The following is a 12,432-nucleotide window of genomic DNA, read 5'->3' as shown; positions in this document are numbered from 1 at the left end:
AGGAGAAAATTCAATAACAGACAGAAGCAAATATGTGCTGTGCACATCAAGTACATTTTCAATGTTATAAAAGAAAAAAGTGGGGAAGAGTGATTTAAAACTCGTAAAGACACTAAAGAATAAATAAAGAATAAATAATCAGTTCAGTTCAGATATTTTCTTCTTTACATCTTATTGCATGAAATTTACATATTCTATGAAATGGTGGCCCCTAAAGGTACTTATTTTCATGACTGCTTTGGCTTTATTTGCAAAAACTTTTACTCATCACTGTACATAGAGTGTATGTGTATATATTAAAACACCAGAACAAAGAATATTTGGTTCTGCAAATAGTTTTCCACCTCCATTCCTTACCTAATTTTCCATCACATACTGTTTGGCTATTAGACTAAGACCAGTTACTGCATAACAGTATGCTTATTTAATACTGAGTAAAGTTCAACCATAGTGGCACAGATCACTTTTCTCAAAATAATTCGTTACTAATTATAGTCGGGGTGAGTGGAAAGTATTTGTTGACATACTTCCTTTGAGCATGTTTCTGAAGGCAATTTGTAGGATAATTTGTTTTTCTAAAGGGAAAATTAAAGAGGGTAAATAAAATAGGAGAGGAAAAGCTAAAAACTTAGGTTGAAATATATATAATTTTAGCTTTCAGCTATAAATGGAACAACAAACTCCAGACGTGCAGGGAGGGTTTGCTCTGCTTTGTTTTTTGTTTTTTGTTTTTTTTTTGGTTTTCACTTGAATGTTACATCTGAACTATCTACCTGAGGGAGAATGAACTAGTAAAACTAAAATTTTGTCAGGATCTACAAGAACAGACTTCATTAAAATTAATGTCATTTTTCTAGCTATAAGTATATTGTACTTTATAATAATTTCTATCTCCCCATATGTTTTTCCTAAAGTCCATTTTTAAATATGAGCAAGAATTCACCATACTTAGAGGTTATCCTTTTTTTCCTGAGTATGGAAAAAGTGTCACAAGAAATCATAATGTGTCCTGGACCCGAGAGACTGTTTCCTCGTCAGAAGTAAATCAAGGTTCACTGACGCCCAAGGTTTGTAAGTTAGACTTTGTTTCTTCGGTTGAATTTGATGGATTCCTGGTAGATGATCTAAAACAAAATTTCTTGCAAGATGTAGTTTTTTTTCCCCCCACTGGGGTTCTATTTTGATTTGAAAAATATGTTGCTTGTGACACAATCAAGCACTACACTAAAATGTTTGGTTTGCTGAAAAGGCAGCCGCTGACTCTGTGACAGGTCTGGGCAGATGTGTACCACACACAGGAGGGCAAACTCTCCGAAGACCAGACTCCCATTCTGGATGCACCTGGAACAGGGCGGGGCCCACAGCGCTTGACTCTAACCGGCGTTGCCAAGACTCAATTTACTAGCTGTCTTTCTAAACTAGAATTGATTCTAGTTGGTCAGACAGCAACAGTCCGCAGTGACGTTCTCATAGCATCAGGTAAGAGAAAACACGTAGGAAAATAATCTTTGGAACTGGAAAATACAAATAACTCTCGCAAAGGTGACAAAAATTAAGAAACTATTTTTACATAAACTTCGTTTTTAATTTCCTGGTATATTTAAATAATGACATGACAATATATTACTTATAGAAAAATTTCAGAAACTCTATCTAGCATAATGAATTGCACATGTCTAAGAATAGCAGCATCTTATCATACAACTTAACCGCAAAAGAGAGACATTGCCGTCTTTATTCTACAAATGAGTAAATGAGCAGACTAGGCAAAACATTTAAACTGTGCTCCATGGAATACCAGCATCAGAATCATCTAACAGTTCCTTAGATATTCAGGAGCCCAATTTGCAACCTAAGAAGTTAAACTCTAGCAGGATTGGGAACATGAAGCTGCATTTGAACAAGCTTCTCAAATGATTCCTATTCATACTCAAGAGTGAGTACGGTTATGGGACTCACGTACAATTACATAGCTGATTACTTTCAGGAAAATAATTAAACCTTATCTAAAATGCTTCTCTACCTGACCAGGGCAACAGATAAAATATAAAAACTAATCAATCAATTTGTTGTAGTATTACGTAGCATACGGGACAATTAAAAAGGGAAAACAGTGGCTTTGTCTAGAGAATAGGACTGTGTGGAATGGAGAATGATCTTATTTGTGGGTTTTTGTTTTTGTTTTTTTGTTTTCTGACTCCATGAATATATTTCTTTAAATTGTGAAATAGACCAAAAAAGAAAAGAAAAAAAAAAAATCAAAGTAACAAACCAACCAAAAACAACCAGAACAATAAAGGAAACATACCAAAGGACAGAACCTTAAAAAACTGATTATTGATGAAATCTCAGGCATACTCTCTCAGCTGAGGAAGGCAGGAGATAATTCGTCCTTGAATGGATGAGTCTGACTACAGTGACATGTTTAAATATTCTTCAAAAGAATTTTTTTTAAAGGAAACAAAACACAGTAACAAATTCATGTTCTCAAATCCCAGAAATGAAATTCTTCTTTGTGTATTCACTTTCTGACATAAACAATCAGAGAAATAAAAGACAAGGTCTTTCTGGCCAGTCATATCCAAAAATTTAATCAGGCAAGAAAGGTTTCAAAATTAGTACTGAAACGTAAACATTTATAAAGTACTCATATGTGTAGAAAGGAACAGAGTGCAGGAAGGTAGTTTAGTCAAAAGGCAGAAAACTAAGAAACACAAACCATAAGTGGAACTTTCCTCTCTGGGGCAAGTCCTGTTAATATAAAAGAAATTATTCCATCAGGGTCTGCATAGACCTGTGCTACTTCAGCTTTTTCGGGAGCAGATTTGTGATAGTAACTTATTTTTCCCACCTCACTCTTAAAAAAGACCCTAAGTACTATTCTTTTTAAAAAATGCCTAAGAAAATGAAACATAGCAATGACTTTTATTTACTTGAACAAAGTGTCACCCATGAAATAGTGGCTTGAAACAGCTAGAGTCCCCACACACACCAATTTGTCTTGATTATTTTCAGATGGGTCACCAGGGATATATCACAAATTTCAGTTAAAGTATAGAAATTTGCAAACTTTTTAAATATTTAATTCCATAAATATATTACAGTGGAGGTTATTATTTCTTTAATGACATTATTCTCATTAACTTGCATTCCAGAATGTTGGCTATACTTCTGGGACAGTCCTGGAAGGATGCCCCATGAAAATGTGAACATCAACAGTTACGTGAAAATTTCACCCAAAGGAACCAACAGAAAAAAATGGAAACAAACTAGTTAGAAAAATGATAACACATAACTTTGTAATGAAGAAATGAGAGGTGGTAGATTTAAAGAGAGTAGTGATGTAACTAAATTTGAAGTATATCACTTAAAATATAAGCTTATTGATGTATTAAATTTAAAACAAGATTTAGAAAACATCAGTTTGTATATAAATTTGTATGTACTACGGAAAAATAACACTCAGCTATGTCCTAAATACTTTTTAAATTCTCTTTTCTGAAGAGAGATAATGCTACTTCCTCTGGACTAAAGCATATTTTTAAAAAAAATTCTTTTTCTTTTTTCCAGCAGAGTGGCTGCTATCTGAAAAGATTTGTTTGTAAGAAACAATTTGTTAAGAATCACGTAATCATGTCTCTCAGCCTTCATTCATATACTATAGGGAGCTTGCTTGTTTTCATGTTTTTAAGTCCCTGTATGTGTGCTCTAAAAAATCAGCATTTTTCCAAGGTTAGCAAGCTATCGTGTGCATCCTTAAGATTCTAGATTTTCAACTGATATGCTTTTTAAATTAAAAAAATAAAAAAGAATTCTTGAGAATGTTTTTAGAGAGTACCTAACTGAAATTTCACAATTTCTGAATGCTTAATTCTCTAGTATTTGACATATATTTAACTATGTTACAGTCAAACATATGTTCTATAATCCAGTGTTGAGCAGAATTATTCTCCTAGTCCTACATTTACCAAAGGACTAAAGCAATAAAGGCAAAAACAGAAGCATTTTATTTGATTGAGGTATGTAAGAAAATCTAATTACTCACATTTGAAAAGATAGCCCATAGAATTGATAGAAGGGCCACACAGGGGGAATGGAGTTTCTTTCTATTCTTACAGATAGGACCCCTCTGCCCCACTAAGTATTCCCAGACAGATGAGAATCAAACATTTGTATAGCGTATGTAGGAGACAATATAAGCTTTCAGTTCCAATATTCGATAACCATCTCCATGCAGAAATCCTCCTTATAATCTTAGCTATATACCCTATTCCTCATTTTAAACCATTTCCGTCTTTTCCGTCCGGAATGAAAATCGAAAGTAGCTGGTCACCATCATCTGAACAATAGTTCTTTATGTCAGTGAAAACTTGAAATAACACACACCCCCACTTTCTTTTTATTAGATTATTTTAGATTTCTTTTTACCTTTGTTTATAAATTTTATTTATATTCAGGTGTTCTAGTCGGAAGTTCCAGAGACGTATTTGTTCAACTGAAAATATTCACTAACTGAAGTAAAATAAAATCTCAGCATTCTGAAAATGTTTGGTTAAAAATTCACAGTTTTGGCATACTTTTCCAGAATGAGACTATATATTGCTTTAAGGCATGATCATATGTTTCCGCCTTAAGAAAGGAATTAAGACTTTGAAAACACCTAGGAGAAAATAAGCACTAAGAAGCTGATTGTGATTATGATACAATTTCACTTATTGTGCTTCTAGAACATGCAAGCCATACTGAATATGGCATGTTCCTAATCCTCTAGAAGTTCACAGTCTTATCATCAAAGAAAGACATGTATCTAAAATATTACAACATAATAAACATAAGAGACACGATGTTATAGTTTAATTCTGCAGATTAAGGATGATAAAGAAGAGGTCAAGGTTGATTTGAAGGAGATTCAACCAGACTGCAAAACAAAAGTAAAAGCTGTTAAAACAAAATGGATATGTGCAGAAGCAAAGGGGCATAAAAGAGTTTGCTCTGTTTGGAGAACTGAAAGGTTAGAAGGGCGTGAACTCAGAGAATGAGGGACTAGGTGCTGGGATGGCAGGAGTTAAAACTGAAACAGTAGTCCAGGCCTAAGTTATAGAACAATGTTTCGTACAGCTAAAAAATTAGCACTTTGTCCTGTGTGTTAATGCCTTTGCAGAGAGGGACTGCAAGGTGGGAGAATGAAAGGCAGGGGTGCCCACTGAAAAGCAGATTCACAAGTTCCATCAAGAGAGAATGTGGGTGTGAACTAAGGTAGCGCATAAAGACAAGTAAGGTCATGAAATCAAGATAATGTTGAAAGGCAGACTCGACAACTTGGTAAGCCATTTAAGGTTAATGGTAAAGAAGTGGAAGGACCGAGGATAAATTGAAGGTTTTCAGCTTGGATGGCGACGCCATCAACTCAGAAAGGCAACAGAAGTAAGAGATGCTGGTCAGTGAAAAGAATGATGTCAGCACTGGCCTTGCTGGGCGCGAACTGTCTTTGGGGCAGCACGCCGGACACTGGGGTTGCCGGGCCAATGCCGTTCTATGCAGACACTCCGCTGAGGGCGGAGGTGCTGCATTTTTCTAACTGTACAGGAACCCAGTGGCGGATCAGAGATGAAGCCCAATAGACAACGCGGAGTGGAGACCTGGCTGGAGATCACAAGGCGGGAGACACAGGTATACAGACCTGCACTGGCCACTGCAGGGGCCAGTAGCCACATAAGTCTATATAAAGCCATGATAATTAAACAGTTTTCAAAATTCATTTCTTCAGTCCCATTAGCCACATTTCATGGTATCGAATGGTAAGGACACGCAGTTTTCCGTCGTCACAGTCAGGTCTATGGGGCTGTGCAGACATGACGTACATAAAACAGGAGGAAAGGTTTGGGGACAGGGCTCAAGGAAGGAGAAGGTAAGGAAGACGAGTGCAGTGAGAGAGAGAGACATCAAAGGGGTAAAAAGAGAAAAGAAAAATAGTCACACCGCTGTGACCAAGAGAAAAAAGTTCAAGGCCACAATATCTTGAAAAATAAGAAAAAATTAAAACCAGGTCAATCAGCCCTGGGCAGGCTACTCAGTTGGTTGGAGCAGCATCCCAATGTGCCAAAGTTGCGGATTTGATCCCCAAACAGAAATCAACCAATGAACGCATAAATAAGTGGAACAAGTCAATGTTTCTCTCTCTCCTTCTCTCCTTCCCTCTCCCTAAAGTCAATGACAAGAAATAAATAAAAATAAATAACTAAAAAGAGGTCAATTAAAAAAAGGAGTTAAAATTTTTCCTTAAGGTAGTTATTCTACCCTAGCATTTGGTACAGTGTTGGAATCATTACCAATTTCTTCAGATGTAAAATGACTCAATGAGATGAATTCTCCCACACAGATGACAGGTTTAGCTTTTTAGAAAGAGCTCAGAACCCCGCAGGAAGGGAAATGTTGGAAATGTGACCATTCTCTTCCCACACTTTAATGAAGGGGAGGTCTTGCCTAGCCCTCATCCTTAGCTATCATCCTTCTGGGAGTTTCTAAAAGCCTCTAATTAAGGCCTAAATCATTGCTGTATAGGTTTCTTGAAATCGAGTATTTAATAATTATATTCAGACATCAAGCAGAACTATTCTCTTCTCATACCAAAAATCAAGCTGATAGAACAGCAGTCACCAGAGGCTGGGGGTGGCAGGGGCCGGGCGAGGAGATATTTTTTTTTAGTAAGTACAGTTTCAGGAGGGAATCATGAGAAAGTGCTGGAGATGAGTCTTGTTGATGTTTACATAAGAGTGTGAGTGCCACTGAAATGCACACTTAAAAATGGTTAAAATGGCAAATTTCTGTTACGTTTGTTTTCCCATAACAGGAAAAAAAGCTTTTTAGTGAAGTTGAACTAAAACATTTAACATGGGAGAGAATCTGGAAGAAAGCTCTTAACAACTCTTGACACCTGGGAAATTGAAGACACCAAACCTAAAAGCTAAAAACAAGGCTTAAAAACACCTGTTACTTCAAGTAGCATAGGTATTTGTATTAAATTTATGATACTAGGTTTGAAAATATGGGTTTGGTGAGTTGTAAGGCATTAAGCCTACTTTGCTGCTGTTGGTACTGCCTGCTGTGAAAATGTCAAATGAAACAAGTTAGAGCTTTAAATGCTGCTAAGAGAACAGCAGTGTATTAGGTCAGTTTCAGAATCGAGATGGCATTTATACCCTTTTCTTTCCTATTTGCACCTCAGGTCAATAGCTGCAGTTAGTCCCCAGAATGGCACAGAATAAATATCAGAAGTAAACCCCGAGGCAACCATGTCTGCACAGGCCAAGTGCTCACTCCGCAATTACAGGAGGGAGGGCCCAGGAGCCACGCGCGCCCAGTCTCTGCCAGTCAGGCCCTGCAGCAAGACCCCAGGAAAGAAACACTGGAGGACTATGAAGAAACCAGCGGCTGCTTGCGCATTTCTGTTCCTGCAACCAGGAACAGAAAATGAGGCTAATAAGGAAGTCAGAGTGGGCAAAAGTTCATGCATGCAAAAATAGAAATAAAATACAATAGGCCAATGAATGCTTGGCCTAGAATTTTTATAAGTTACACAATAATAATCTCATATAGATTTTGACTAGTAACCGTCTCCCGTCAGCATCCAGACTTTTCCTTGCGAACATACTGGAACACCGGACGTAACTACTTGGCACATTCAGGGATCTCCCCCTGCTTCTTCTCCAAGGATATTGACCAAACACAGGGAACACGAGCATCTTTATTGGTTCAAATCAGTTTTCCCTAGCTCCTATTTGGAGCTCTCCCTGCTCAGATCACACAGGGATCCATGCTGATGTGACAACGTGACAGATAAAATCACCTCGTGAGTATAAGCTAAAAAGGCATCGACGCAGTGCAAGAACGGAGAAAGAATGGAAGAAGGAATAAAGAAAGAGAAAAAGTTAAGAGATGAGTCAAACAGTACTTACAACTTTCAGCCTGATAGTCTGGCACGAACTGCTCATCGTTGTCAGGTACCTGAGCTGAAGGAGGAAAAAAAAATAATTTTTTTTTAAGTAACAGAAAGACTGCCAAGACATAAGGAAAGTCAAGTCAGATCTTTTTAGGATGAGATCAAATCTATTATTATCTGCCAATGAGCTCCTATTTAAAATGGCATTGACAGCAATACTTGGGAGGGGAAGTAGAAGCGATCACTGATGTCAACTGGAAAACATGTATGTCAGAAATATAATGGTGGCAGTCCCTCTGAATTTCACTTGCCACATAGAAGAGACACATGCCAAATAAAAGAAGCTATAGAGTTTCTATTAGCTGAAGTGTTCCCTTTTCGCAAGTAAAAGGTATATATTTGGAGTAAAAGGTATTCCAATTCACCCACTGCAAGTGCTTAAACAGCCTGTTTAAAAAAACCACGTAATTCTTTCCAATAATATGCATTTATCACACACAGCCCTCTGCTTTATAGAAATGTCTGATTTTGATATGTTTCATCTATTGCAAATTAGAATACCATAATTAAAATGTTTGCCCTAAATTTAGCCAAAATAAGCAACGAAGTTTCTTATATGATTGTCATTGATTTTGGTTCTATAGTATAAAATGTTATAAAATTTATTGACCAGGGTCATAATAATACAAATAAACTCCATTATTTCATGAAAAATGTTTTCCTGGTGACTATTTAGCATTAACAAAAAGAATATCACTATTTCATCAGTCCTAATACCAAACAACTTCCCTATTTTTAGTAAGGGGAAAATTACTAAATAGCAAGGACTTGACGCATTCAGCAACAATCAAAACACAAGGAAACTTTTTCACTTCTACAATATTTTCATCATGGTTGCTTTAGACATCAAAATAACCTGTTCCAAATTGACAGAATATTACAAAAACAGGTTTTCACATGCACGCAAATGTGCATACTCACACACATACAAACTACATAAGACAGAAGTTAGATTGCTTTCCTAACTAATTTTAGCTGGGATCTGATTAGTTAGTATTACTTTACTAATGTTATCTAATACTAAAACTTTTTATCCAATCAAGTCATATTTAAACAAATGTCAATTTTTTAAAAAGAACCTATTCTGTATGGGGGGACTGCTTATTAAAATAACTCATCTCTGTTGTAAATGTTTTGGGTTGGTAATGCAATGAGTTAAGAAAAACTCTACATAAAAATATTCTGTATTTAAAAATTCTAATAAAATAGCATTATAACATACATATAATTAAAGTTCTTTATACCTGCTTACTTAATAATATATTTAAAAAAACATAATTATTTGGCTAAATAAAATTTGTTATATTATTGAGAACAGAACCAATGATAGTCTTGTCTATTATCAAAATATAGGCAATCTGACATCCATTTTTAACAACTTTCTTCTGTACACCAGTACTTACGCTTATTAAATACAAACCTCCTCCTCTGCCACAAAATGAAACCAAACAAATGAAGAACTTTTTCCAAATTATAACTCATGCCCCTTTTTTCAGGCTATATTTGAAGAAGTGTTTTCCCCCGTATTCCACTAATATCTGATACCTAACCAATTAAGTCAGGCAAACTTCAAATCATAGTTTTATGACTTGCTAGCTATGTAAACTGTAATGTTATTTAACCTCTTTGAACTCCATTTTACTCATCTGTTTAATAGTGATAAGAGAATTTTTTGTGAGGATTAAATGAAGTAGTCTAAATAAAATATAAGAAAACACCAGATACTCAAGAAATGTTATTTTCTTATTTTCTTCTTCCCACAACCCACCCATTTTTTCCCACTTCACATACAAAAAAAAAAAAAAAACAAACCTACTTCAATCTTTACAATGCAAGTTTAATATCCTTACTTCTATGAATTACATTTGACATGGAAAAAGATAACAACTAAAATTTGTATATTAGCATTCTTTTAGCTATAAACATTTTTCGTGCATTGCACTAGGCTTGCGTTTTCTGATAGACTCATAAATTATAAACCCCTTCAAAATAAGTCACCACACCAAAAATTTAAAAGGCTTTCAATATCTAATAAATACCAGCAGGTAGACAGAATCAGACACTACATATTTTTTTCCACCATATCCACATGTTTCGGTTTTCCTTCTAAATTAACAGTTAAACACACATAACTATTGAGATGTAAAAACATTATCAACTACAGTAATTATTATCATTTTAAAAAGTCAACATTTACAAGAACCTAATAAAAATATAATATCTCTTTAAAGGAATAGTTATAAATAGCTGCTGAGTAACAAAAGTATATTTGTAACTAAATATGCTGGTATGAATGTCCCAAAGGCCAGACTTTTTCCCCCTTACTATCATAAGACAAAAATTGCAACTCCACGATACATATCACTTCCAGAAAGGCATAAAATTCTCTGATGACTGTGTGGCCTGTGTTGCAGGATGTATGCAAAGAAAAACTTTAGGAGTAGAAGTAACTACAAGTTAGATCTCACAAATACACAGAAAATAGCTGCATACTAGCAATTTGTAAAAAGAATAAAAATTGCTATTCCTGTTCTAACTCTTTAACATAATGAATAAATACTTCACACTTATGCTTGAACATATTACAAAATTTTAACAAAAAACATATGACTCACATTTTTCACAGAAGCTAATCTTCAGAAACTGAATAGACCAAATGAAGCAGCATGCTACTTAAATAGACAAAGGCTTAAGTCTACCTCTAATTTAAAGTTAGAGTAAAAGGAAAGCAGTTAACAAAAAACATAAGTTGGAGCTGGACAAGGAAAATATGACAGAGTACTGCCACACTCCTAGCATACAGTTCCGTTTTCCCTCTCAATTCACGGGAATTCTGTGAAGCAGCAAACTAAAGAGCTGCCTAAAAATTTGTGACAAGTCATACCAACTCCAGAGCGTAAAATTAACAATAAAGGCCTAGCTAAAAATATATATATATATTTTCCCCTCAACTATCTATTATAAACTATGCTTGGAATAATCACCTTGGAGGAATGAAAATGTTTCCCCACACTCCATAATTAAAGAGGAATGGGAAAAGTAGGAAAGGAGAAGGGGGAAAGTATATATCAAAAGACCAATAAAAGGCTTTCAAGGAGATTAAGCATGTGGATTTTATTGGTAATAGCTGGAGCAGCTCTATCAGATCATTGCGCATTAATAGACAAGTTGCCATCAAGTCTCAGGACTTCGGCTTTAAAAGGAGAGTATGCACTCCCAGCTATTTGCTTTACCTAGATTATCATCCCAAACTGGTTTTTCTCTTTCTCTCTTTTTACTACCTAGCAACACTTATCATGATAAAGAAACTGAAGAAAATAGTAATCATGACCCACATGTCACAGAATCACTAACTCTCATGTTTAATTTTAATATACTTTCTTAACATTCCCTGGAGCGTGGAGGAAGGCAATTTTTAAATAGTTTGCCTTTATGAGTATTTCAAACTTTCAAATAAAATAATAATCATTACTTAGGAAAAGGTGAGCATTTAAATAGGTTGGCTGCAGGCAAGGGAAAAAAAAAAAAAAACCACTTTTTAAAAAATACATTAGGCGCCTGGTGGGTTTTCTCTTAAAGCAAGGGGGAAAAAAGTGGAAAAATTACAAACGAAACAAATGTCAAGTATAAAAGGGGTTAATATATAATTAAAACCAGTTCTATCCACTGTAACAATGACCTGGAGCCAAACAAGGAGGAAGATGTATGAGTCATTCTTTCTGCCCGTGAATGAGACAGCTGATCTCCTCAGCAATTCCTCCAGAAAAGCAGGCAGAACTGGAGTTCTGCCTCCATTCACAAAAACACAGTCCAGCATCAGCCATGTGGCCCAACCACAATCTTTTCATGTCACACCCTTCTAGAGAGCTAAAGCAAGTCAACTTGAACTTGCAATATAAACACAATTTTATTGCTCTATCTCAAACAGAGTTCAGATCCATTAAGGTACACATTTAAAGAAATGACAAGTTTACAAAATGAAATCCATTTATTTATTATATTTAACCCATCCTACTTCATAGGGCAACTTGTCACAGAAACTTAAATGTACAAAACTAAAAAGGGAGGCCGGAAAAAGGCAAAGAAAAAAGATGAAAGGATGGAACGAAAGAGAAAAGCCATTTAAAAAATGCCTTATTTTTCTTGCCTGTTATTCAAAATTTCTCTATCCTAAGATTATAACAGACTGCTGCTGACTTCGAAGCATTTTACTTTGAATAAAGGGTTAAAAAACTTCCTCTTAAGAAATTTAAAGTAAAAGTAAAACGAGAAAATCCACCTTCCTAAAACAAAGCTTCAGGCCATGGGATACTATAATCAGGAGGCCGCTAAGCCTGGTTTTATACCACATCCGATTTTAATATTAGAATGATTGTACCAATGTGTAAGCATTAATTAATGCATAATTATAAACATATTTAAGCAGATAAAGG

The 12,432-nt window shown here is 35.3% G+C and overlaps 1 protein-coding gene across 3 annotated transcripts in view; it reads right to left on the bottom strand.

Annotated features, from left to right (window-relative positions):
- Positions 1 to 12,432, bottom strand: part of ETV1 (ETS variant transcription factor 1) — an 86,537-nt gene that overhangs the window by 66,432 nt on the left and 7,673 nt on the right. For all 3 annotated transcript variants that reach the window (XM_090287146.1, XM_090287145.1, XM_090287147.1), the window contains one exon: positions 7,956 to 8,009. In XM_090287146.1, coding sequence (XP_090143272.1) covers positions 7,956 to 8,009 — 54 coding nt within the window. The remainder of the gene's footprint in view (positions 1 to 7,955; positions 8,010 to 12,432) is intronic.

The sequence above is a fragment of the Furipterus horrens genome, unplaced genomic scaffold (assembly GCF_987537825.1).
Source record: "Furipterus horrens unplaced genomic scaffold, mFurHor1.1.pri manual_scaffold_9, whole genome shotgun sequence".
NCBI classification, from domain to species: domain Eukaryota; kingdom Metazoa; phylum Chordata; class Mammalia; order Chiroptera; family Furipteridae; genus Furipterus; species Furipterus horrens.
This window is presented reverse-complemented; position numbering and strand designations above follow the sequence as displayed.